This window comes from Poromitra crassiceps (assembly GCF_964638095.1).
Source record: "Poromitra crassiceps genome assembly, contig: HAP1_SCAFFOLD_211, whole genome shotgun sequence".
In the NCBI taxonomy this organism is placed as follows: Eukaryota; Metazoa; Chordata; class Actinopteri; order Beryciformes; family Melamphaidae; genus Poromitra; species Poromitra crassiceps.
The window spans coordinates 155,303-182,157 of NW_028152177.1; the positions used below are offsets into that span (position 1 = coordinate 155,303).

The following is a 26,855-nucleotide window of genomic DNA, read 5'->3' on the forward strand; positions in this document are numbered from 1 at the left end:
AAAACTATAGCATAAAAAATATAACTATTAGGGATTAAGAATAAATACCTAAAACCAAAACAGCTCTATTAAGTTACATTAAAATAAATAAAATCTAAAGTACAACCAGCTAAAACAACAATGGACAGCAATAATGGACAGCAATAAAAACATACTAAAAAAGACTAAAAACAACAACAACTAAAAGACTAAAGGGAAGTAAAATACAGCAGCAATGGGGTAGCAGCATGATAAATCTCTCAAAAAGTGCATTATTTTAGAGTTCATCTGTTTAAAGTGCAGTAATCACAGGCAGAGTCGAACAGTTCAACAGTCTGACAGCATCCAGGAGAAAGCTGTTCCTCAGCCTGGTGGTTTTTGCCCGGATGCTGCGCAGCCTCCTGGCCGAGGGGAGAGGGACAAACAGTTAATGTGCAGGGTGGGTGGAGTCTTGCATGATGCAGAGGGCTCTGTCTCTGCATCTGCTGCTATCCACCTTATTTTTGGCAGCCATTTTGCCTTACATTAAGTATGGGTTCTATTTCCGGTGTAACCAATTTAGATAACCCCCCAGCCCCGACAAAAAAAGCATCTATGAGGATTTTACCCTTTTACAGCAGAGCCATTCTGCTCTACAGCCGTGTCGTTCGGGTGCTGGGATAACGTAATGCATTGTGGGTAGTCGGCTACTACTGTGGCTAATGTTAGCGCCTAGCTAGCTGACAGTAAAACGCCACCAAATTGATTTAACTTTTAACCATTTCGAGTAACACACATTTCGAGTTTCCATACGGACCTCCAGCGTTGGTTAGTTGTTTATAACGTGACTATATTTATAACTTTTATAACGGACTCCAGCTTCCGGTTTATAATTCGGGTCTGCAGCCAGAGTATAACAAAGGAAATGGCAAGCGGCAACAATGAGTCACGTTAAACCGGACCTTGTACCCATGGTTCTTTTTTTACAGTGGGGCATTCAAAAATAAGGTGGATAGATGTCTGACAGGGGTGATAAGCTGCAGCCGATGGTCCTCTGAGAGGAGTTGACCACCCGCTGCAGCGCCTGCTTCTCTGCCACCGTGCAGCTGCTATACCACACGGTGATGCATGGTGTCAGTGTGCTCTCCACCACACACCTGTAGAAGGAGCTGAGGATGTTGGAGTTCAGCCCCGCCCTTTTCAGCTTCCTTAACACATTGAGTGCCACAGCGCTTCAGTAAAATTGTCTGGAGCCTGTGCCAGGTTCACTTCCATTCAGTTGAAAACAGCTATATAATTTTTTCTATTAGGGGTATATTGACAGGACTGGACTCAAATGAAACATTGGACACTCCTGCTTCTCTCAAAGAAGAAATTTTGTTTCTAGACAGTTCCATTATGAAATGACAGCCTCTGCAGGAAGAGCACTTTCAAGGGTTTTCTGCTGTTTTTTTTTACTTTCCGAGATAAACACACTTTTATGTAAACAAAGGTCACAGAATGAATTCTGCTTCAAGTGTGATAAAATGCTATACCTAAATGAAAGGTTGGAATGTCTACTTTACCTTGGGGGAAAAAGTATGTAAAAAGAATGTTTCATTGATTTTTTACAAATATTTGAACACCGCTTAGTCCAACTTCAAGACGCTGCTTTTTATGGCATCAAGGTGTATGTTGCAGGCCATCTCTCCATAAAGAAACATGATATCAACTTTTTTTTTTGTGATGATGAAAGTAGACTTCCTAAGCTTTCATTTGGTGTGTAACAATCAAATATTCCACCACAACATTTCATGCAGTGTATTCTTTTCTTCAAAAAAACCTTCAAAGTAGTTTCAAAATAAAACACATTTTTATGCATAGTATTTTCATAATAGCCCACAGAATGAATTCTGCTTGATAAAATGCTATTCCTAAATGAAAGGTTGGAATGTCTACTTTACCTTGGGGGAAAAAGTATGTAAAAAGAATGTTTCATTTATTTTTTACAAATATTTGAACACCGCTTAGTCCAACTTCAAGACGCTGCTTTTTATGGCATCAAGGTGTATGTTGCAGGCCATCTCTCCATAAAGAAACATGATATCAACTTTTTTTTTTTTGATGATGATGAAAGTACACTTCCTAAGCTTTCATTTGGTGTGTAACAATCAAATATTCCACCACAACATTTCATGCAGTGTATTCTTTTCTTCAAAAAAACCTTCAAAGTAGTTTCCAACTAAAACACATTTTTATGCATAGTATTTTCATAATAGCCCACATAATAAATTCTGCTTAGAGTTGAACAAAATGCAATACCTCAAACGAAAGGTTGGAAACTCAACTCAAGTCAATAACAACAAGTATGTGAAAAGAATCTTCCATTTATTTTCTACAAATATTTGATTCCAGCTTTTTTTTTTTTTTTTTTTTTAAAAGAACCAACACATTTTATGAAAAAAAGGCATACACATGACTGATGCTATTACTGTGTTACAACTGCTACTATTCTTGTTACAGTAATGACACTGCTATTGGACGGCTTGACAACAGTCAGACAGCAGGCAGTTTGTGTTTGGAGGTAACGTTACTGTAGTCTTGAAGGACTGAATCCCGCTACAGCTTTCTCTCCAGTGTCTCTACTTTTCAACTGTCAAAGCAAATAAACATACTAAAGCTTGATGGACTGCCCACACACTCGTTGACACTAACTAAACTAAACTAAACACTGCATCACTGGCTGAAGCGGGGGTGGGGGGGTGGGGGGTCGGGGAAAGTATCACTGTGAGTGATACTCAAAGTAGCACGGGTAGAGGCAGAGAGGTACGTGGTCACAGCCAGGGCAAACGTACTTGGTCTCTTTTCTGAGTCCCTTGGCTGCGCAGTGCGCACATTTTCGATAGATTGTTTTTGTTTTGGTGGCTGGGTCTGCCACTGGCAGTGGCACATGGCCCGCGAAGTCCACATCCAGCCTCGCTGAAGCGGACCTTTTGCGTGGGTGGACTGGTGTTCTTCCTGGAAGAGGAGGTTGGGGAGGGGCCGGAGGAGGAGGGGGATCTGCGGTCCAGGATTTGAGCACAGACAGGATGAAGTCTTTCAGGGTTCTGCAGCTGGTCGTTGGGTTGCGTGCCCTGTACACAATGAACGCATTGCTCATTGCGATCTGCATCAGGTACATGACAAACTTAGAGCTCCATTTTGAAGTCTTCCTGATGAAGGGGTAATAGGAGATCTTCTGGTCCAGGCGATCCACACCACTCATGTACTGGTTGTACTCCACCACGCATGCTGGCTTCCTCTGGGGGACTCTCTCACTGTTTCCTTTTTGTCTCACCGCCACAGTTGTCATCTCATCCTGGTGGAACGTCGAAATCATCCGGACGATGCGTTTGTCTCGCCATGCCAGGACCATCACTGTGTCATTGTGACGAGCGCGGTGTTCACCTACTGCCAGGTCAGACGTGGTTACCTCGCGGATGGACGGCGGTTCTCCCCTGTTGACACGGAGTGTGCCAGCTGAGTGGATCTGGAGGCCGAGGAGAAGACGACACATTGACTCGCTGTTGTAGAAGTTGTCCATCCACAAGCGATATCCAAACCCCTCGAGGCCGGCAATCAGGAAGCGCACGGTGTCCTGCAGGGTACTGTGAGTTCCACAGTATGGCTTCATGGCGTAGCAGTAACCATTGGCTGAATCACACACAATGTAACTCTTGATTCCGTACTTGGTGGGTTTGGCAGGATTGTATACACGGAAACGTAAACGTCCTCGAAAGTGCAGCATCCCTTCATCCACCGAGATGTTTTGTGACGGCTGGTACAGCTCCTTGAATTTGGAGAGGAGCAGATCAAGGACAAGACGAACCTTGTGGAGCCGGTCGCTGCCATCGACCTCCCGATTGTCGCTGAAGTGGAGAAACCGCCAAATGAGCTGGAACCTGTTGCATGGCATTGTGCTCCCGAAGTATGGTGTTTCAAGCGCCAGATCAACAGACCAATACTCGGCCCAACTCGGCTTCTTGACGATGCCAGTAAGGAAAAGCAATCCCAGAAACCGCTTCAGCTCCACCAGGGTCAGCGGTTGCCAGGCGTTTACCCTGGAGTATGGCAGACGCAGCTCCTCTATGACAGCAATACACTGTTCCGCGTACTTGTTGGTCTGATCAACAATCAGCAACATGAGCTCGTCACAGAGGAACAGTTCCACAAAGTCGACAGGCTTGTCGGACTGCAGTGATGCTGCCGCACTGGGACCTGGCACTGCGGTGAATGGCAGCGTTTTGGGGCTCCAGTCAGCCATATCCCGCCAGCTCGGAGGATCCAGGGAGGGACGAGACTTGCCCGCTGAAAACAATGAAATAAAAGGTTTTTCTTCAGACAATTGTGATATGTAAACAAGCTGTCTTTTTGACAAAATCCAATAATCTTCTCACCTCTTTTGCTTGAAGATGCCGGCAGATGCTGTTCTTCCTCTTCCTCCTCCTCCTCCTCCTCCTCCTCCTCCTCCTCCTCCGACTCTTCTGTATAGTAAAAGTGAGTTTATAAAAATATATTGACATTTCTTGAAGGAAAAAAAGTTTGTTTTCAATATCAGATGAATAATTGTAATTCTAAAATGGCCTTCATCTCACCATCACTGGAGCTCAAGCGCGCACGACGTGTGACGCTGGGGGGACGTGTGACGTCGTCGTCTTCTTCCTCCGAGCTGTGCTCCAACTCTGAAATTGAATATTTTACATGGTATTATTAGTATGCTAACTAATTGCAGGATCGTTATTCTTACCAAGCTTTGTGTTGACGAAAATAAATTGATGAATAATAAAAGGTGTGTGGGTGTGTTTATTTTATTTTTTACATTTCTACCTCCTATTTTTCTCCTGCTTCTTTTTATTATTAGACATTACATTACGGCATTTGGCAGACGCTTTTATTCAAATCGACTTACAATATCAGAACTTACAATATCACATTTTTGTCAACAATCGAGAAGTCATCTATGCATACAATCGTCTGGCATTTACAGCTTTAGTAGTAATAGTTTCCTGTAAAGGATCAATAAAGTAGGCTATCTATAGCCTATATGTAGGTTCTAACCTCTGGAAGCCGCCTCGTCCAAGAATGTTCGCCTCTTAGGTCCAGGGCCAGGGGGCTGCCATTCCTCATCTCTGGCGTCATCAGGAGATGATGAAGCCGTCTCCTCGGGCTCATCCGTGTCTGTTTCAGGGAGATCTCTCTCCCGAACAGCACGGCTGAGAGCCTGTTGCAGTGTGAGCTGCCCAGGCCCTGGGAGCGGCCCACCACGCTTACGCCTGGCCTTGGGCATGACAGCTAATCTAACTAACGCTAGTCTAACTGTACACTAACGCTAATCTAAGACTAACGCTAGTCTAACGCTAGTCTAACAAAACAGACACACAAGACAGACAGACAGACAGAGACACACAGACAATTTTTTTTTGTTTTTTTGTTTTTTTTTACACAGATGCTATCTACCCTGACCTAACTAACGCTAAATGCTAACTGCTAAATCTAACACAGGCACACTCGCTAGCACACTCAGACACACCCGACACAACCCACCCACGCACGCACTCACCTCACACCAAGCACTCGAATCCACTCACTACACAATCTCACAAACTAATCTAAAATCGCTATGCTACTAAATTCTACTAAATGCTACTAAATGCTATAAATCTATTCTCTTCTTCTGCTACGGATACTGCTAATGCTACTGCTACTGACCAACCTACTCTACAAAGAGCCTCTGAGCGTCGCAAGGTTTTAACGTGGCTGCACTGCGCAGCTGCGATGTGATTTTTAAGGTGGCGCCGTGTGATCCCTTGAAGGGATTCATGCTCACTGGCTGGGTACGACCTTAAACAGAAGAATTATGGAATAATATGAATTATGATTTTAGGACGTCCACAGACGTCCTTGGCACTGAACGTTACTTTTTTTTAGGACGTCCACAGACGTCCTTGGCACTGAATGTGTTAAGAAGTACAGCCACTGGTGAGCTTTTTTGATGATGTTTGTGTTGTTGTCCTGCCAGGTGAGTGTGCTGGAGATGTATATCCCTCATTTGTGTGTGTATCCCTTCAAGACCGCGAACCGCGTGACGTGGTTCGCAGTCTTATTTTCTTAATTTCCACCCCCCCCCCGATTTTTTTATCCCATTTTTATCCCCCGTTTTAGTGCTCATTTGAATTACTCAATCCTGGTTGCTACTCCATCCTCTGCCGATCTGGGGAGAGCCGAGACTGATTCCATGCATCCTCCGAGACATGGGCAGTCAAGTCAGCCGCTTCTTTTCACCTGCCCGAGGAAGCTTCACCGGTAGGACATAGCACGTGGGAGGTTCACGCTATTCCAACCAGTTCCCCTCCCTCTGAACAGGCACCCTTAACGATCAGAGGAGGAACCATATAAGCAACAAGGATGTTGCATGTTTTTGTGAAGGGGGTTCCTATATGAAGGAGACCCCCGGGAGGCACGGGGAGAACATGCAAACTCCACACAGAAAGGCCATTTTGCCGACCCCACCCGGGTGGTGGGCACTCAAGGACATGCGGACGGGCACGCATTCCTTCAGTGTTCACATCGGCCCAGGTGGGAATCGAACCCACGACCTTCGAGCTGTGAGGCGATAGTGCTTACCACTGCAACACCGTACCTCCTGTGGTTCACAGTCTTAAAGGGATGCATCAGGTATCAATGGGTTAAAAAAATACCTTTACAACCATGATGATGATTGCATCAGAGCACACCTTGGTGATTGGCGTACCCACCCACGGGCCGGCCAAGGAAGACTAGGCAACATCTGACATTCGTCTTTGTTTTTACTGTTTTTATCCGGCAATCAACACCTTGCCCAGGGGACTGCAGTTGAAAATTAGGTATCCAGCTAAAACTGGCACATTTGCAGCAATGTTGATTGATGTGCACTGTCCCTGTACAACTAAACTAATAAATAAAAAATAAATAAATAAATACTCCATAACCTTTGATTTAGATTTTGACATCTTTATTGATAATGAAAAACATGTATACATTAGATATACAGTCAGAAACACCATCATCAAAAGGATAAACACAATAAAGCTAGAAGCTTATTTCCTTTGCGGTCCTTGAGGTGTCAGTGTGGAATATGAACTGGTGAATGAATGTATGGGTGCGTGTGAGTGTGTAAGAATATAAGTGCATGTTTTAAAGTGCAGGTGTCAAAGACTATGGGGTGTGTGTGTGTGTGTGTGTGTGTGTGTGTGTGTGTGTGTGTGTGTGTGTGTGTGTGTGTGTGTGTGTGTGTGTGTGTGTCCACCACGCTGGAGGAAGGAGAAACAAGGGAGACTAAAAATATGATACACAATAATAAAAGCCTAATGAAAACAGTCAGTAAAAAAACCTAAAAAACAGGATCTGCTGCTCCTGATCCAGCTCTTTACAGAAGATTTAAAAGAGGAAAAAGATAAACTAGTCTTAATGTTTGTGGGCAGGCTGTTCCACAGCACAGCTGCTGTGTAGAGGAATGAGCTCTGCCCTATACACCGTTTACACCTGACTGGGACAAAGTCGGTGGCGTGACTGTGTACATCCCTGGCTTTGCACAGAAACAGCCGACAGACATTTGAGAGCCTGTACTTTTTTTTTACTTTTGTTTGCGTAGACATAATAATAATAATACATTTTATTTGTCATGTACTTTTCATTTAAGATAAATCTCAAAGTGCTGTTGAATCAGTAATTCTACTTTTACCAGTATTTTTTTACACAAGTAAGTGTAACTGTACTTCTACAATGAGTGTACCTTTCCCATCTGTGTTGTGTATAGATGGCCTGACACGCAGACACCAGGGGTTGTTGAAGTGCTTGCAGGTCCTGGCAGGATGCCAGGATGCCCATCACTCAGGACAATGCCCACAACCTCCTCCCACTGCTGCAGGACTGGCTCAGGGCTCAGACCACAAGACCTGACCAAGACTCCCACCACCGTCATGACAACAACCACTACAAGGTAACTGCTTCCCCCCTTTCTAAAATAGCAGACTCCCACCACCATCATGACAACTCATGCTCGTTAACGTGATCTCTCAGGAATGCCTTGAGGGAATTTCTTAAAATTTGCCTCTACTAACATTATTAAAAGATCATAAAGATAACTGTGTTTCTGGTAGTTTACTATCAATCTATGTTGCTAGGCTAGGGCTAGCCTGCCCTGGCTCTGCTGTTGTTGTGATCAGTTTTGGAGGAGCAGTCTGTTTACAACGGAGGCTGGCTGTGAATGAAACCACACATGCGCGAGCAGGAACTGCACAGAGGTCTGCCATTGGCTCTGAAATTTGCCCACCCCACAAAAGTTCATCCTATCCAAATGTGGAGTGGGCGGATTCGAAAGTCTCAAACCTGCCCGCCCCTTTTTGAAAAACTGACATGACCAATGGCTGAGCTGATACCTCTGATTTGGGTTGTTGAGTATCTCTTTATGCTAAAGTACTAAAGTATCTTTTTTTTTATACATGTCTTTATTATTATTATTATCATTTTCTTTTTTATTATTAGTATTTTTTATTATTATGATGATGATGATGATGATTATTATTATTATTATGTAATGTTTTAAAGCTTAAAACCTTAAATCTAAGTATTCCAAAGTATTCCTAATAGGTACCGGTACTTGAGTATTCTAATGGAATACATTACAAAATACATTTTAGGGCATGTATTCAGTGTTCTGTAGTGGAATATATATTTGAAAAGTAGCCTAACCCTCCCAACAATGAATGACACATAGGCTTGTATATGTTTTTTGTAAAGCCCAGTAAGTGCCATTATGTTTGAAATGTGCTACGTTAGATAAAGAAATAGCATTAGTTTCCCTGCCTCGCTACTCTTTTACATGAACAACCAGTAGCAATGATTGACTAACCCTAACCCTAACCAGTAGCAATGACTGACTAACCCTAACCAGTAGCAATGACTGGCCCTGGGTCTAAAGGCGTCCCACTTTTTGCCTTTATGTTGACAGACATGTTAGTGTTGAATTTAGCATTGGGGCCAGTTCTATTGAAGTGAATGGGCCAGGCATGTTAAGTCCCACTATAAACCATGACCGAATAGGGCATCAGTCAATATCACATACATGTTTTCTTTAATCTGGTGTAAGAAAAATCAATCAAAGGTGAAACGATACGGATATTATGGTTTATAGTCGGACTTAGCTCCCGGTTAGCAGTTAGAGGGTTGTTTTTGGAGTTAAAGACAGAATCCCTGGACGTTTCATTTGCTGCTGCCTGTGTAGGCCACGTCAGCAGAGCTAACGTTCGCTAGCCACAGCTAACGTGAATGCTAAACAAATCCACTGCATCCTTGCCAGGTTTGGTTTGAAGTAACACCAGCTCAGACTTTTCCCCAACTCTCAGAACCCTTGCCCCATCCATCCATCCATCCATCCATCTCCAATGTTTCTGTTAACTTTCTGTTAGCAACCGAAGAAAAACAAAAATAGGGTTGGCTAACTTCTTCTTTCACTTCCTGCGGGCGATATTTTTTTTCCCATGATGGCGAAGGCTAGGCGAAGCCATGACCCGCCCCCTCTCTGCCTCTGATTGGCTGACTGTAATCGGCTGCTCCCACCTTCTTTCCAGGCGAGCCAGAAGTATCTCAAACGAGCCTAAACATAGTTTCATTCAATGTCACGATGCAGCAGGGGGAAAAGTAGGCTACTTCCAAGCATGATTCCTATAGATATTAGTGTTTGCTGGACAGCTAACATTCATACATGACTGCAGTTAGTTGTTGCTGAGGCTATGGTCATCTAAGCATTTGTTCATAACGTGAGCAGCAGGTGCAAAACAATCATTAAATGAACAAGCATGAGATACTTCATTATATGGAACGTTACAATTGCAAACCCTATATCTGAGTTATTTAGGCCTACTTAGCCTATTGCACAGACGTGTATTTGTTTCTTGTCATTCCAAATTCAATCACATTGTTGCTCTGATTAATATTTCAATTCAAATACATGTCACTCTTGTGTTAGAATGAGTAAATGGGCATTGACACTGTTTTTATATAACCCTTGATCAATTCTCATTAATATTTTATCTTTTCTTTTCTTTTTGTCTGTAGGCTACATACGTGCACTGCCAAGAGTAGCGGCAGCATTATAAACCAGAGATCAAAAACATAAACACACAGTGGCGTCTTTCATGTATGCTACTAGGGCTGGGTCGGTTTGAAAATTTTAAAACCGGTTCGATATTGCCGTCTAAACCGGATCGAACCGGTATACCGATTTTTTTTGTAATAAAAAAAAAAAAAAAAAAAATTTAAGCAGGGCTCCCGTGTGGCCCATAACTGTCTGTAGTGCAACTTCAGTCCACCTGATAGCGATAATACACCTCTAAGCTGGTATTGTCAACCAGCAATGATACTGAATAAAAAGAAGCAGGACACCTGTGTAACAAACACACCCTGTATTTATTTCTCATAACTATTCAGCTCAACTTTTCTTCTAAACATCAAAATAATAAATGAAATAAGACTTCTGCCTATAGTGCAACTTGAGAAAAGGCTAATAAAAACACAAGCAGTGCAATCAGAATGGATTGGCTTACAGCTGAGCTGCCTTATAAACTTCAAAACTCACAAATTCACACAATATAGGGCCTAGGCATGGGTCGGTTTGAACATTTTGAAACCGGTTCGATATTCCCCAAAAAAACGTATCAAAGCGACTGCAGTTGGTGGCGATAATGCACCTCTAAGCTGGTATGCTGCCAACCAGCACGAACACTGAATACAAATAAGCAGAACATTTTAACTGTAACAACACACTGTTTTTATTTCTCATAACTATTCAGCTTAACTTTTCTTCAAACATCAACATAATAAACAAAATAAGACTTTTGCCTACTAGTGCAACTTGAGAAGAGGCTAATACGAACAATAGTGCAATCAGAATGGACTGGCAAATAAAAACTAAAAAAATCTTTTTTTTTTTTTTTTTTTTTTTTTAAGTCCCTGGAAACCAGAAATATTTATTTATTATTTAGCATTTTGAGGTCATCACATCACAGGACCATATGTTAATAAGCCACCAGCCAAATTTGAACGATGATGAACATCGCAAAGTATATAAATTTAGGTTTGACAGTCGTGGCAAAACTAATGAGAATCAATTATTTTTTAGAGTGTATTTTCTCCCGCGGACTGTGTGGGCGTGTCCCGTCTGCAGCAGGTTTTCCGAGAGAGAGAGAGCGCGAGACAGAGGGGGGGAGGGAAACGGAGAAAGAGATTGAGTGGAGACAGAGGGGGGGAGGGAAACGGAGAAAGAGATCGAGTGCTGTGTGTCGAACACAGCACTCGTGCTGTGTGTCCACAGCACGAGTGTGTGTGTGTGTATGTGTGTGTTCGTTGCTCGGAGAGGGAGAGAGAGAGACTTGCTGCTACTGTGTCTGTTTGTGTGTGTGTGTGTGAGAGAGAGTAACCTCGCGTCACCAGCCTGTGTGTCTCTCTCTGTGCTCTCTCTCTCACTAGTCCCGAGAGAGAGAGAGAGAGAGAGAGAGAGAGAGAGAGAGAGAGAGAGAGAGAGAGAGAGAGAGAGAGAGAGAGAGAGAGAGAGAGAGAGAGAGAGAGGCATAGCGCTTGGCACGACGGCACACAGAGTGGGAGGGAGACGGACAGCGAGGGAACGCTGTCACTGGGGGCAAAGAACGGACAAAAGGAGGGTGGGTGTATGTCTTATTCATTTGTTTGTTTATAGCTCTTAACACATTGAGTGCCAAGGACGTCTGTGCACGTCCTAAAAAAAAGTAACGAGGAGTGCCAAGGACGTCTGTGGACGTCCTAAAATCATAATTCATATTATTCCATAATTCTGCTGTTTAAGGTCGTACCCAGCCAGTGAGCATGAATCCCTTCAAGGGATCACACGGCGCCACCTTAAACATCTACACGGGAGCTGCGCCACCCACCTCAGATCCTTTACTTTGTGCAGGAGAAAGCGAAAAAAAAGCCGTGATCAAAGGGGAAACCGATGCATGCTGCAGCCAGAGCCATATAGATTGCTCTGTCTGCAGCTGACAGTTGGCTGCATCCGCGCCCACAACTGAGCTCTTCTGCTTCTGTCCATCCGTCTGCATATAGTTCCTCCACACGATTCCCTGCCAGAAAGGCAGCACCCGAAGCCGAACGGCCAAACCTTTTCCTTCAGTCCCGTAACTCCCGTTTGCCATTTCCTTGTTGCGCTGGGATCCACCCGGGGCAAAAACGGAGGAAGCGAAAACAGACTGTGTGCGTGTGGGGAGGAGCCCGCAGCTCAGAGGGGGGGGGGGGGGGGGGGGCACGCAGGCTGCACAGAACCACACCACGCCACCACATCAGAAAACACCAGCCAGAGTCAGTGAATGTGCTTGAAATTAGAGTGCAAAAAGTATTCATAAAAGTGACTTTATCTTGAAAAGTAAAAAAAAAAAGCAGAAAACCCTTGAAAGTGCTCTTCTTTCAGAGGCTGTCATTTCATAATGGAACTGTCTAGAAACAAAATTTCTTCTTTGGAAGAAGCAGGAGTGTCCAATGTTTCATTAGAGTCCAGCCCTGTCAATATAGCCCTAATAGAAAAAATTCTATAGCTGTTTTCAACTGAATGGAAGTGAATCTGGCACAGGCTCCAGACAATTTTACTGAAGCGCTGTGGCACTCAATGTGTTAAGTATGGTGATGTGTGATTGTCTGTCTGACATATTTTGTACATCTATATTGTTAATAAAAAAAATAAAAAAATAAAAAAAGGAGGGTGGGTGCGGATTGCGCGCGTGTACAAAGGTTATATAGAGCTTATGACGTCATAAGCTCCTGCGTTTTAGCACCTCGCGCACTGCTGTCTTCAATGAGGAAGTACTTTGTAGAATCTTGTAGAAAAGTGTCGATTTTAAGGCTTTGGGTTGAAAGTAATTTATAATAATTTCGGAGGCACAAAATTACTAACATAAGACCCTAAATAACATAGTTAGAACGTTTTTGTGGATTTTGGTTTCCAGGGACTTTAAGGTTTTTCCGGTTTGCACGTGATCAAACCGGTTTGGGCTCGTATACCGAACCGAACCGGTAAAACCGGAAATCGACCCATGCCTATATGCTACCAAGCAAAACTGCTGTCTGTCTGACCACAGACAGTAGAAAGAGACGCAGGATAGCCAAGCGAATGTGATTGGATGACCGTTTGACGCTAGGCCAATCACAGGCAGAGAGGGTGCTTCCAGCCTTCGCCATCATCCGAAAAAAAATATTGCTTCCTGTGGAGTCAATGAACCGAAAAATGGACAGCGCCACTTTGCCATTGTGCTCACAGAGTGTATCGTCCTAAAAGGATTCAAGTACTCTGCTGCCACCTATCCTCTCCATGTATTACTGCAGCCTAGATTTTTTATACCGTCGTGGTGCACCGCGGCAAATTACATTACGTTACATTACATTACGTCATTTGGCAGACACTTTTATCCACAGCAACTTACAGTAACACATTTTGTCAACAATAGAGAAATCAACTATGCAACATAATCTATGACAGCTACAACCTTTATCTTTATCTTTATTGTTTATTTAAGCAGGGACAGTACACAATAAATATATGGCACCAGAGATAGCTAAAAGCTAATTTGCATCTGTAGTCCCTGGGCACACAGAGTCCTGTGCGCACACAGTACATATCAAATACAGCAATTAAAAAAAAATCCTAATGTCTAAACAATCAAGATACATGACAAAAAATGATACTTACTATTAGCAAGATAATACATATACAATGCGCATAACAGTAAAATATAACACATAGAGGTAGATAGCAATCCACTAAAATCACACATTGGCAAATGAGGTAGTGGTAAAAAATAAATAATGTCATAGCACAGAAAGAAATAGTATATGAGACCACACCAATGACTATAGGTAGAGCCATATGAAATCCGTGTTAACAGAATCGCGGACGGAATCACGGAATTGACCAATAAAAATGGAATCCACTGTAAAACGTGGAATACTGCAGAATTTGCCATAATTGGGCTGAAATTCAATATATAATGTTAATAAGGTGACGTCTCACACACTCTCTCCCTCACACGCAGCTATACAGTGGACTCTGTCACTCTGCAGTAACGTAACTATAGTTAACGAGTGCATTAACAAGTGCATTCCAAGCATTCCAGCAATAGCGGTGAAGTAGCCTATAACGTTAACGTTAGATGTCAGCTGTGAATGATTCTGCATCGTTAGACCTTCTCACTATTCTATTCAATTCTGTTATGTTGTTCGTTTAAAACGTTAGCATAACGTTAACTACTTGCAGACTGTCTTGATCACGTTAGCTCAATACTTTGTAGACACAGTTTTCAGTGTTGATGTTACTTGCCTTCCTAGTCAAAGCCTTCCGACTGTAGTGATGTCAACAGGGAATGAAAGATGAAAAATATCCACTTTTGCACATGATGGACAAGCTGGAAAAGTTTCAATTGTGGCTGTGTATTCTTATTCAGTTGACACTTGCCGTTTTCAACTCACGTTGACTCATTCAAGTTAGCAAAGATAAACACCACCACTTCCTGTTATAACTTTCAAAATAAAATAGTATTTGAACCATCTTCTTATGTTTGAAGTGAATGTTTTGTTTACAGTTGTTGAGACACAATGAGAAGCTTAAAAGCACTTTACAAACATAAAAATGATATAGAATGTTTTGTACAGTCATCTACTGTATTTCTGACTTGAATCACTTGTTAAAAATTGTGCACTATTACACTGTGTGTAAATTGATTGTTATATCTTATTAAATTGTGGACATTTATTCATCCCCACATATTAGACACTATTTCTGATGGTAAAATGAGCGTAAAAAGCAAAACACAGAATTCATATGGCTCTACTATAGGTGGCCGCAAGACTGACCCTCTCTCAGCCACTTCTTAATAGAGGATTTAAAACCTCTGAGAGTACTGCAGCCTTTAATTACTGCTGGCAGGGTGTTCCACAGCCGCCCGCTTTGACTGTGAAAGCAGATTGACTGAATTTAGTCAATCTAAAAGGCACGCAACAGTCCCCTCTAGTGGAGGCTCTTGTAGTTCTCACACTGGTGTTGCGATTTGTCAATAATTTGTTGAAAGGCGGGGGGGGGGGGGGGGGGGGGGCAAGACCATGGAACAGACATTTGCCATCAACAGAAAATTCTCAAGTGTTAGAAAGTTATATTTCTTGATAATGTCACAATGATGATAACTGTTAGGTTTTTTATCCAGGACCTTCAGCGCTTGCTTGAATAGAGTAAAGAGTGGCTGCGTTGTTGTTTTATTGGCCTGGGACCAAGTAGTGGCACAGTAAGACAGATGTGATAAAATGAAAGAATGAAGATACAGTTTCGCCACATCTGTGTTCAGCTGACATCGAATTAATCTAAATTGCCGAAGATTACGTTTGACAGTCCCTGCAGTTTTCTTTATCTGCTTTTTGAACGAGAGGTTGCTATCTAAAATAATACCCAGGTATTTAAACTCCTGGACAACCTCCACTCTCTGACCCTTTGAAGGAATAGAGTGGTAAAGTTTTTTTGTGTGTGGAAAGGAATGAGAGAAGAGAGACAGGTCTGTAGTTCTGAATAGCAGTAGGGTCAAGGGAGGGTTTCTTAAGCAGAGGCTTGACTCTAGCAGTCTTTAGAGTAGCCAAAACAAGACCTGAGGACAGAAAGGAGTTGAGAGTAGTGAGGAAGGGAGATAGGTCAGGTGAGATGGTTTGGAGGAGAGAGGAGGAGGTGGGAAGGGAGAATGTTATAAAGTGGTGGTCGGATGAGTCACAGTGAGGAAGAGGAGTCACAGACAGTGAAGTTGGAGAGAGGTAGAGGTCGAAGGATGAGAAGAAGTTAAGGAAAGGCAGAGATTGCAAGGTTACCTTGGTCTGGATGTTGAAATCGCCCAGATTTGGGCTGAGGTTACAGGGATGAGGAAAAGCCACATAGTTAGGTAGATGAGCAAGTAGTTAGACAAAGAGAAGTAACAAAAACTCTATTCTCTGGCCTACCCTCGATGGACTCCCACAGATAGACTCCCTTTGTGCCCAGAGTCTTCATGCCCAGAGGCTGCTGCTAGAGCTGCCGCTCTAGACTGACTATGCTGAGAAATACTGGTTCAACAGGGAGTCAGGCCACACCTTCCAGCAATCAGCGTCTAACCACAGTGGCTGGCCACCTCAGGCCAGGCTGTGAGCAATGAACAGGTTTTAAACAGGTCAAGTATCACTGGTTAGGAATATCTACACACTTCAAACTAACAGAGAGAAAAAACAAGACATATAAAACTTACAAACAAAGTTTCAGCAAGAAAGTGCAGCACAGAAGAAAGCTCTTTGCAACACAAAATGTTGCAAATGGCGATGTTGGTTACTCCTGAAACACCAAACATCTGTACATCTGATGCGGTATTTTTATTTTATTTTATTTTAATACCGCTTCCAGCACCTTTAACATTTTGAACTTCAGCAGAAGATTAAGTTGTTTGTCAAATAATATTGTAGAGGGCTGGTTTGTGTGGGGTTTATTTATCCATACATTAAGACTGATTAAGACATTAAGATTTAAGACTGTATAGTCTTGAACGTCTCTCTGCGTAGTGCTAGTCACGTGTTGTATTCCTCCGGGGATTGAATGGGAGAGGGCAGAGGAACTGAAGGGAGTTGTTGTGGAGCAGGAGAAGAGGGCGGTGGTGTGAAGCTAAGGAGAGAGAGCTAGCGGGGTTTTGCAGGATTGGCGTAGGATTTGGCGTGACTGCGGCCAAGCCATCAGCAGCTGTACGTCTTGGAAATTAAGTGCAGAAATGGAATCCGCCTTGAGTTGATTATTGATTATTGATAACGTTACAATATGTTACAATACGTTTACAATATGACTCAGAAACGCATGGAGGGGATGTAAAGGAGCACGCCAACATTTTGGGAGATTCACCTATTTGCCATATTCCCGATAGTAAGACAAGAAGAATCAGAATCAGCTTTATTGGCCAAGTATGTTTACATACAAACCGCTCCTCGGCTGGCGCCTCGGACCGGTTCACGCCTCTCGCGTCGTCCCTTAAAAAGTGATAATGGACACCTCGTCGTGCATTAACCCTTACTTATTATTTCATAATGTGGTGAGTACACCAGTGTGCTAAGCAAACTAGCAGGAATCCAGTCCTACTAATGCATGAAACAATGTCATCACATTTCATCTAGCATGTGGCTGCTCTTCTTCTCCCTCCTCCAGGAGTCCTCTCAGCATGGGGAGCCTGATAGTGTCTGCAGCAGCAGCATTTCCAGCAGTGTTACTGGGGGGGACATGGTCCTCTGCCTGGCTGCCATCCACAAGCTGGTGGAGTACATCCAGCTCAACTTCACCCAGGCTGACAAACCCCCCTCCTCCAGGGAGGCTGACAGAGCCCCCTCATCCGGGGAGGCTGTAGAGGTGGAAGTCTGTGCTGTTTGCCTTCATAAGTCTGGAGGGGACGTGGCTGAGTTTGGCCTGAGCTTTGGGAACATCCCGATCTTTGGGGACCCAGAGGGAAGGCCAAAGGGCAGCCGGAGGAGGAGGAGACCTACGGGGCCCGTCCTGGAGGTGGGCTGCCTCTGGGTGACGGAGGTGAGGAAGAGGAGCCCGGCCGCCTGCTGTGGAGCCATCAAACTCCGAGACGAACTCCTGTCCCTCAATGGACAGCTGATGGTTGGAGTGGACGTCAGCGGAGCCAGGTAGGATCACTTCTGGTGTAACTGAAAAATATTGCAATATTTCCCGAATAGCCTACCCCCCCTTTTTTTTGGTAAACAGTTAGATAAACAGACAGTTTTGCCAGTCTGCCCTGCTGCCGACCCTCATTCCACCACTCACTGTATATTATCGCTACAGGTAAGATTGTCTTATTTGTTGCTGCAAAGGGAGAGAGAACAAGGAAGTGTAGAGCACATCAACCTCTCAGTCCTTTATTCATAATATTCACCCCCCCCCCCCCCCCAGTATTTTGAAAATAAGTGTTACAGAAGTTTGACAAATGAACACAGTATACACCTTATGTTCAGACCTTACAGCTGGGTCAAATGGGTGCGGCTACATAAGGTGAATACATACTGTAATAACTCAATGCTAGACACAAACAAAGATAATAGCACACTCTCAAGCTAAGGTTTTAAGCAAACTCAAATTTGAGACTTCTGTGCTCAAACTCTGAGTGGATTTACTCTTAAAGTCGAGCTGAACCCAAAAATGACTTTTATTTTATTTTAGTTCAAATACCTGGGTATGCAGTGCACCTACGGTATTTAATAATGTATGCAAACAAAATCACAACAATCTACCGGTAATTTCTTTAGTTTTTCACACTTTTTCACATCAAAAGTTCATTTTTCAAGATTTCATTGATAACAGTAATGTACAGTTTGCTGACGTCACCTAGTACTATCAAATTTCTACCCCATTTCAACCAATCATATCACGACATGCAGCTGTCAATCAAATCTTCATTTCTGGATAATTTTCTCTTCCAAATGAAGTAGAAAATGGCGCCTAGTGCCTGTCATCTGGCAGAATTCCTATCCCATAAACTAACTACTAACTTGGCCAATTGTTAGAAACATGAACAAAAAACAAAAACTATAATCTCTGAGAATGCAAAGAAATGTAACTGGCTCGTTAAAACGCGCATTCCAGGGATATCGTAGCGATAATGGCGTGCGCATCCGAGAGCTTGGTTGTTAGGGGTCGCACTTCGGAGATTCTAGGCCGACGTGCTGCACTCTCCGCTCAGCAACACGAAGGCAGCTGGCTGCCTGCGGGTCGCTGAGCTCCACTCAGCCACTAACCTCCCGTCAAAAGGGTCTTCCCGAGGGGAGCGCCACAACACACTGAATCCCACTCGATTTGGAGGCGGAACACGCCAGGATTGGCCAAAGCCCAATCCAGTCCCCAGAATTGTCAAATAAAATCATCGACATGATACTATGACCCGCCTCTCAACCTGTCATCTTAGACAAACTATGTTTTCAGTCTGAAACGGACGCATTATGCACGTGACGAACAGGTTCAGTTCGACTTTAAGTATGTAAATCACTCTCAGGAAAGTGAAGAATTTACTGTGGTTGTGTCAGCATACTTGCCTCCATGCACCGAAGGGTCTTGCAATGCTGCGGTGTAGCACTGACTCTATTGCAGTGGATTGGGCGTGATCGACCCTTCCGCGGGCAACGTTGCAGACAGAGTAGGAAGGCTGATCCGTGAGCGGCTGCTTCTGGGATGCGGGTCGGGGGCTTAATCGGCCTCGGCTGGGTCTACTGGGCGAGGGTGTATGATGTTGAACAGACCCGAAACACCTTACGACCCCAGTTAACATCACTGCTGACGCCTCCCAGCGCATGCTGAAGTATGTATATTTGTAACGTGCAAGCAAAAATTAACATAAAAAAAGATTCCCATTTCAGACGGTCACAGACAGTCAAATAGCGCATTTTAATGTTCTTGGTTAACCGATTAATGATCGGTTAATGCGGGTTGGTTGTGGTCAATTTAGTTTTTTCATTTTCGCCATCCCTACTAGCAACCAAAGAATATAGCCAACCCCCGACACGGGAGAAACCGTGAGGGCCGATGCAACACTCCAGCGGAAGTCGGACTCGGTCCATTGATGCAGCGCATCTGGCCAGTCGTCTGCATTGGCGGTGTTCTACAGCGGTGCAAACATTGGTTGGATTTTAAGCACTAGATTTATGGGAATTGATGAAATGATGCACAATACCCTGCAGCAAATCTCAGACCTCTCAATGGTTTAAAAAATATCACACAGGAGAATGGATGTTGAATTAGATCCTAATGTGTTCTTCAACTTCCGCCCAGCAGATGCCACTAAAAGACTATGGTCCACTGTCTCTGTCTCTCAGTCCAACATGCTGCCTGGTGTAAGGGGCTGTCTCACTGATCAGTACAGTAAGGAGACAACATGCCAACAAGCCTTTGCTCATAATGCTGCTACTTCTTAGCGAAAGGACGAACGCCATTGTATAGTATAAATGCAATAAGAAAAATGACCTGGGAAACCTCCAGTCATCTCAACAGTGTGATGATACACATTGCATATACATTACATATCAGTAATAGTACAATTAGTAAAAGAGAGAAAAGGAAAAATAAATGATTAATGTAAAAGTTAGTACATGTGTGAGCATCCTGCACAATCACACATGGTCACAAGACTGGTTAATTCTCAGCCACGCCTTCAGATGGCCCTTGAAGGTGGCCAAGCTGGAGCTACCCCTTATAGAGGGAGGTAGGCTGTTCCATACAGCGCTTCCTTTAAAGCCTAGCTCCTCATTGCGTGGCTCTCGAAGCTTTAGTTGGCGGCTCTAAATTTTTTTTTTTTTTTTTTAAGATTTCATCCCCCCTGCTCTCCCCAAAATGTCAATAAACCTTTATGGCATATTATTACAATACAACAATACTGGTGTTGACAGTAATAGAAGGTGCCAAATCATTCAAAACAATAAGCATTTTGCTTTTAGGAGTATTGTGCCAGCGTGCAGCACTGTTCCAAAACGTGTCAACGTGTGTCGTTGCCTGGGAAACGCACATCCCATAATACAACTGTTCACATCGCATCCCATAATAGTATGATGATACTAGGGATGCCATTGCGAACATAGATGTGAACAGGTTAGATAAAACTTCAGCGTCGCCAGCGATGGCCCCCACCGTTGCGGTCGGGGTACGTTTCGAAATCCCTCCAGGCCTGAAAGATTTTCTGTGTGTGTGTGTGTGTGTGTGTGTGTGTGTGTGTGTGGAAAACAATCAAACAAAAAAATGGTAGGCAGATGTGCTTGGTTGGGGTGGCTTTTGGTGTTTTGCGGTAAAAGTGGCTCTCCTATTGACTTTGTCCTGCCAGTGCTGCTCTCATCGAAGAAATAGTGAGGATCACTGCTTTAAAGGATAGCACGTTTTGACCAAACAGGGTTCTTCTGAGCGGAACTTCACAATCCCTGTTGGTGATGGCTCTAGTTAGCCGGGTCGGATTGGCAGTAGATCTATATTTAATCAAGGTTAAAAGAGGTGGAGACGCTAGGCCATGCAGGACTTTGTATATCAAGCAGGCAGAGGTGAATTTCCTGAAGTTGTCAAAGCTTAGCATGTTGAATTTGGTTAGAATATTGCAGTGATGATAGGTGAAGGGTTTTTTATCTAGGATTTTTAATGCTTTTTTGTAAAGTGATTCGATTGGTTTAAGAATTGTTGAGCCTGTCATAGACCAACTGGTTAAGCAGTAGCTCATATGTGAGAGTATCATGGAATGCAGGAACATCAGAGCAGCACTATTAGATAAGGAACACCTTATTTGTCTAAAATTACATGAATTAAATTTAATCGTTTTCGAGATCATTTTGACATGACTCCTGAACAAGAGTGTGGAGTCTAACATAACACCTAAGTATTTGAATTAATTTACAACATTCAATTCCTCACCTCCCTGATGATCATTGGTTTCATTTTGTGCAAAATGTGCTCTCATGTGCGGCATTTCCCCCACTTGACTCTTTTGGATGGGAGTTATGAACGCTTCTCCTCCAACCCCCACTACCTGTTCTCCTCCAACCCCCACTACCTCCTCCAACCCCCACTACCTGTTCTCCTCCAACCCCCACTACCTCCTCTAACCCCCACTACCTCCTCCAACCCCCACTACCTCCTCCAACCTCCCACTACCTCCTCCAACCCCCACTACCTCCTCCAACCCCAACTACCTCCTCCAACCCCCACTACCTCCTCTAACCCCCCTACCTCCTCCAACCCCCACTACCTCCTCCAACCCCCACTACCTCCTCTAACCCCCACTACCTCCTCCAACCCCCACTACCTCCTCCAACCCCCACTACCTCCTCCAACCCCCACTATCTGGCCTTGGAATGTGTGGAATGCCAAGTAAGTGCTGCCTGGCTAAAGTATGGAATAACTGAATGAAAGTCATGTTTCTTCTGTGTGGTAAAAGAGTCACTCAGCTGGCGTGCTCTGTACATATTGTACCCTAACCCTACCACTGTGTGTGTGTGTGTGTGTGTGTGTGTGTGTGTGTGTGCGTGCGTGCTCTGTACATACTGTACGTACATTTACCTTTGTATGCAAGGTGCTCTTGGAGGGGGGACAATTGACAAAAAAGGGGCTTGTAATAGCATGGTCTCTTTACCAATGCACACAAGTTTAGGAAGGGAGATAGTTTAAGGAAGGAAGGAAAGAAAACTGTTGATTCAAGATTCAAGATTTTTATTGTCACTCGGTAGTACAAGTATGCATGTGTGAAATTCTTATGCTGTGGGCTCCGTTACAGACAAAAGTCTGTATTTCTGCTGTAAGTCTGCATTTCAGCCAAATGGCCTTTGTCATAACCTGACGCTGCCAGATGGACGGTATACCTCCACATAGGTTTCACTAAACCAGTCGATCTGGGAATGAAGTCACCAGACCCGCTGACGGAGGCGGGCACTTTTTCCAAGCTACTTGGCAGGTGATTGGATGACCCATCTGTCTATCACCGCTGGTGGGTGTTAACTTCAACCAATCAGATCGCCGAAGGTGCCTGTGGATGATCTCCGTGGTATTCATTGATTGAGTCCTCACGGTCGTAAAGTCACCTTCGAAGCATTTAGTTAGATTATAACAAACTAGTTGTGTGGCTTAGCCTTCCCAAATGTTGAGGGTCGTTTTTTAGAATTTAATACATAGAATTGGGAACGTTACATTCAATTTCATTCAGACTGCCTGTCACTTCCGCGGCGGCAGCCATGTTGACGAGTGAAAAGAACTACAAAGACCATGTACCCACTACTTGCCCAGACGAGCCTAAGCCCGCCTACGGCCGCCGCTGATTCGTCGGGCCGGCATGGCTCGACCAATCATCTTAACTGCCTGTGCGGGTCCAGACCGTCACGGAGAACCAAATGAAATGTGAGTTCACGTGACGGGCGGTTTACCAGGCTACCTTTGTCAGGCCAGAGTCTGATTGAACAGGTGTGCTGTGAAGAAATAGGGCTATGTGCTTCCAGTTGTAAAACAAACAAACAAAATGAATTTAAATTAAAGTAAGCCAGGGGCGGCTGTAGCTCAGGAGGTAGAGCGGGTCGTCCACTAATCGCCTTGGATAAAAGAGGTCGGTGGTTCGATTCCCGCCTCCTCCAGTCCGCATGTCGAAGTGTCCTTGGGCAAGATACTGAACCCCAAATTGCTCCTGATGGTGTGCCAGCACCCTGCGTGGTAACCTGCCGCCATCGGTGTGTGAATGGGTGAATGTACCAACTGACTGTAAAGCGCTTTGGATAAAAGCGCTATATAAATGCAGGCCATTTACCATTTACCATAAGCCCAAAAATACAAGGTGGTCGTGCAGTACAACCCATGGTCAATTTGTTGAGATATAACAACTTGACTGCCTCACAGGTGGTCTTTCATTTCATTTTAGCGATAGCCGTGGCTGAACGAACAAGATATTTTAACCATTTTTTGTGGGGGAAATCATCAGACAAATTATTATTCAAAGTAGAGTATTTATATATGTTAAAATATGGCTTTAGGGGGTCTTTAAGGAAACTGGTCTGTTTAACTCTCCTATTCTTGCATAAAATGTAATCATCAACCAAACTATTAGCCTATTCATTATATTTATTGGATTGGTGCGGCTTCCTTCACTGCTCAAAACAATATTACTCTCCTCACTCGCTAAATGTATAATAGTGGTTTTCTGGCATCTAGTAGAGCTGAATATTGCATTTAGTGCAAGCAGCAACTGCGCGAGCACCGGCTATCTTCTTTTCCTCCTCTGATTGGTTGCGCTCATGAAAGGTCAGTGACACGTAGGTCAGCGTTGAGATATTTTGAACTCTGGGCAAAAGTGTCAAAATCGAGCTGTGCGTCACCAAGGTTAGTGCTGCCACCTAGTGGAGCAGAAACGCTGTCCCCCACAGCCGGGCACAGATCATGTGTAGGGGCCTTAACCCTAACCCTATATTTTTTTATATGATATATTTTTTATTTCATTAACAGAGCATGTGAACATGTGAACTTGCTAAACTTGGACATAAAGGAAATTGATAATCCATCCACAAAAACATTTCAGCAAATTACTCAAAAGCAGATTGCCAACATTTTCTCCCCCCTTACTCATCAGAAGTATTTGCATGCATAACACATTTGTTGAGACAAAATGTGATGAGCAACAACAGAAGAAATCAATCCACAAGCTATTACCGTAATGCTAAGCTGTGAAAAATGCTAACTTATCTGTAAAGGGGAGACTTGTGGTACCCATTGAACCACTTTTCATTCAAATAAATTGAGCTGAGAGGTCAAGGGGCCCCTTTGAAATAGTTTTCCCTCGCCCAAATTCAACCTAGGTTTGGAGCGTTATTTAGTCCCCTTGCCGACAAGCTAGCATAATATGCTATGCTTGCCAATGGGTCCCTTAGGTCTTCTAGTTTCTTCTGATAACAGGATCTCCACTGTAGCTTTAAAACTGGCCCTGCTACAGCCATTTGATTGACCGCTCACTGCCCACCTGCAGTACCTCCACGGCCCACTAGTGGGCCAAAGCCCACAGTTTGGGAATCACTGGTATAGAGCAAACAACTAATAGATTAGTCGAGAAAATAATCGACAGTGGAAATAAAGGTTAGTTGCAGCCCTAGACTGTCCACAGAGTCCATACGGGCTCTCCTCTCCGCTGCTGCTCTGAGGGATTAAAGAAGGATGGACTCAGGGGATTCTAACAGCGGATTACAGCAGATTAACTCTGAGCTCCAGGCAGAACAATGACAGCACTGTCACCATCACAGCTTCAGGTAGGCTGACTAATGCATACTGCAGTTTTTATTTATATAGCATGTTTTCATATATGTAATGCAATTCAAAGTGAAAAAGAGATGGCATACAATGAAAAGTCATAACATAATTTGTTAATTCATTGTATACTGTATATTTTGTATATTGTATTTGTATATACTTATTTTACTTATTTTCTATTGACTTATTTTATATTTTTACCTATTTTCTGTGATATTGTTGTTATGGTTAATTTATCTCCCTGTCTCTTAACTGCACTGATGAGGAGTAGCACTCATAATGTCATTGTATCATGTCTTGTCTCTCTCTCTCTCTCTCTCACTCTCACACACACACACACACACACACACACACACACACACACACACACACACACACACACACAGTTTCACACACACACACACACACACACACACACACACACACACACACACACAAGGGTCTTTCACACCGGCCATGAAAGCCGAAAAATGCGCGGAAATTAGGATTCGCGGCTCCGATGTGAAAGGCATGAACGCGCGTTGGTGGGTAATTCTTGTACGCCTTTTGTCCCGGCACCAAAGGTTGTCACATCGCCGTATTGGCGGACAACCCGCCTCCACTTGAAAGGTCGTCGCAGCGAGCCGGAAAAGGTGCGAATGGTCAGCTCATTCATAAAAAAATTACAGGGGAAATCACCTCATGTATCAAGAAAGTGACGAGTGAAAGTAAAAAAAGTAGACTGATAGACAGACCTATCTCCACACACCACACTGTGCGAGGCAGCGCTTCATACGAATCGCTCATAAGATCGTGGTGTTTTTGCAATGTCAGCGTAGGTAATTATTATGTATATTAACTTTATTACAACTTTGGCATGACAATATCTGCTGCTTTACCTTAACACAGTGTGAGTGTTACAGTTACAACAGCCAACTAGTCCGCTGCTCTCGCTTCAGGCAGCCTCGCACTGTCCCCCTGTCTAGTGCAGGCTGCGGCTGAACAGAAAGCACTGAGGTGAGGTGTCAAGATTTCATCTCTGAGCTCTCTGATAGGCTATTGCTTGATGTGTAACCAATCAGATAGCGCTGTGGGCGGGACATTGCTCCAGACACAGAACTACTGTAGGAGGGGATTCTTCCAGGTGCAGCAGCCGCAAATTAGCGCATTTTTTTATTAAGTTATGATATCGGCAAACAGCCAATGAAAATGCCGATACAGATCTCCTCAGCGGACTAGGAGAAGGAGGAAAGTCTGTTGTTGAATTGAATTCGTTCATCATACAGTAGCCTAGGCTACACTAACCTATGAAAATATTAATTTGGGCTAGGAGGAGCTGGAAATCCCTCTGCTCGCCTTTCAATGCGGGAGCGGGGGATTTCACCTGAAAGTACAGAGCAGCACGGTAATGTGGCCGTGCTGCTTGGCTCGTGTGAAAGCAATTTCTGTGGCGAGGCGGCTGGCTTTACGGGACTCCTAAACGGCTATTTTTCCGCGATCTGTGTATGAAAGAGCCTACAGTTTCTCCCAAATCCTGGTGAGTCTTCCCAAAACCTCGCCTACAAACACACAGAGTCACTTATAGAAGTGGCTGGCACCGCTTAAAAATGCTATTTTAGAGCCACAATACCATTATAAATATCAACAACTAGCCAACAGATATCAAAGCTGGTGGGCTTTATGGAAGAGCGTGACTCAAACTGGCTGACCGTTACATCAAACTGGTCATTCAGTGGTACATAAGTAATGTAGCGCACAGCATCTTCTCTTGGTTTATAGGCAGGTCGCTGACATCTCCAAGGTGCTTACCGCCACCTGCTGTACAAGTAGTTTACTTGTACATGCAATGAACATCATCCATCCGTTTTATAATTCTGTCCATTTTCTGATGGATCAGTGTGGCCATGGCCTTATAGGCTATATATTTGAGAGATAACTTTTGTGGGGAGAAATACATTGAAAACAAGTCAGATATGACTTGAATGCCATTTATAAAATTGCTTTTTCCCGCGTTTAACGTGACCACGATCACTATTTGGCAGCCGACTTTTGGGCGTTG

General features: G+C 43.8%; 2 protein-coding genes across 2 annotated transcripts in view; both read left to right on the top strand.

Annotated features, from left to right (window-relative positions):
* Nucleotides 1-7,780, top strand: part of LOC310770740 (ATP-binding cassette sub-family A member 2-like) — a gene marked incomplete at both ends in the record, with an annotated part of 93,225 nt that extends 85,445 nt beyond the window's left edge. Inside the window, one exon of the mRNA XM_083663457.1 lies at nt 7,772-7,780. Within this exon, the coding sequence (XP_083519583.1) occupies nt 7,772-7,780 (9 nt within the window). The remainder of the gene's footprint in view (nt 1-7,771) is intronic.
* A 54-nt stretch (nt 7,781-7,834) lies between these two features.
* The window catches only part of LOC310770741 (PDZ domain-containing protein 2-like), a gene marked incomplete at its 5' end in the record, with an annotated part of 156,795 nt that continues 137,774 nt past the window's right edge, over nt 7,835-26,855 (top strand). The window contains 2 exons of the mRNA XM_083663458.1: nt 7,835-7,954; nt 17,225-17,703. Coding sequence (XP_083519584.1) covers nt 7,835-7,954; nt 17,225-17,703 — 599 coding nt within the window. The remainder of the gene's footprint in view (nt 7,955-17,224; nt 17,704-26,855) is intronic.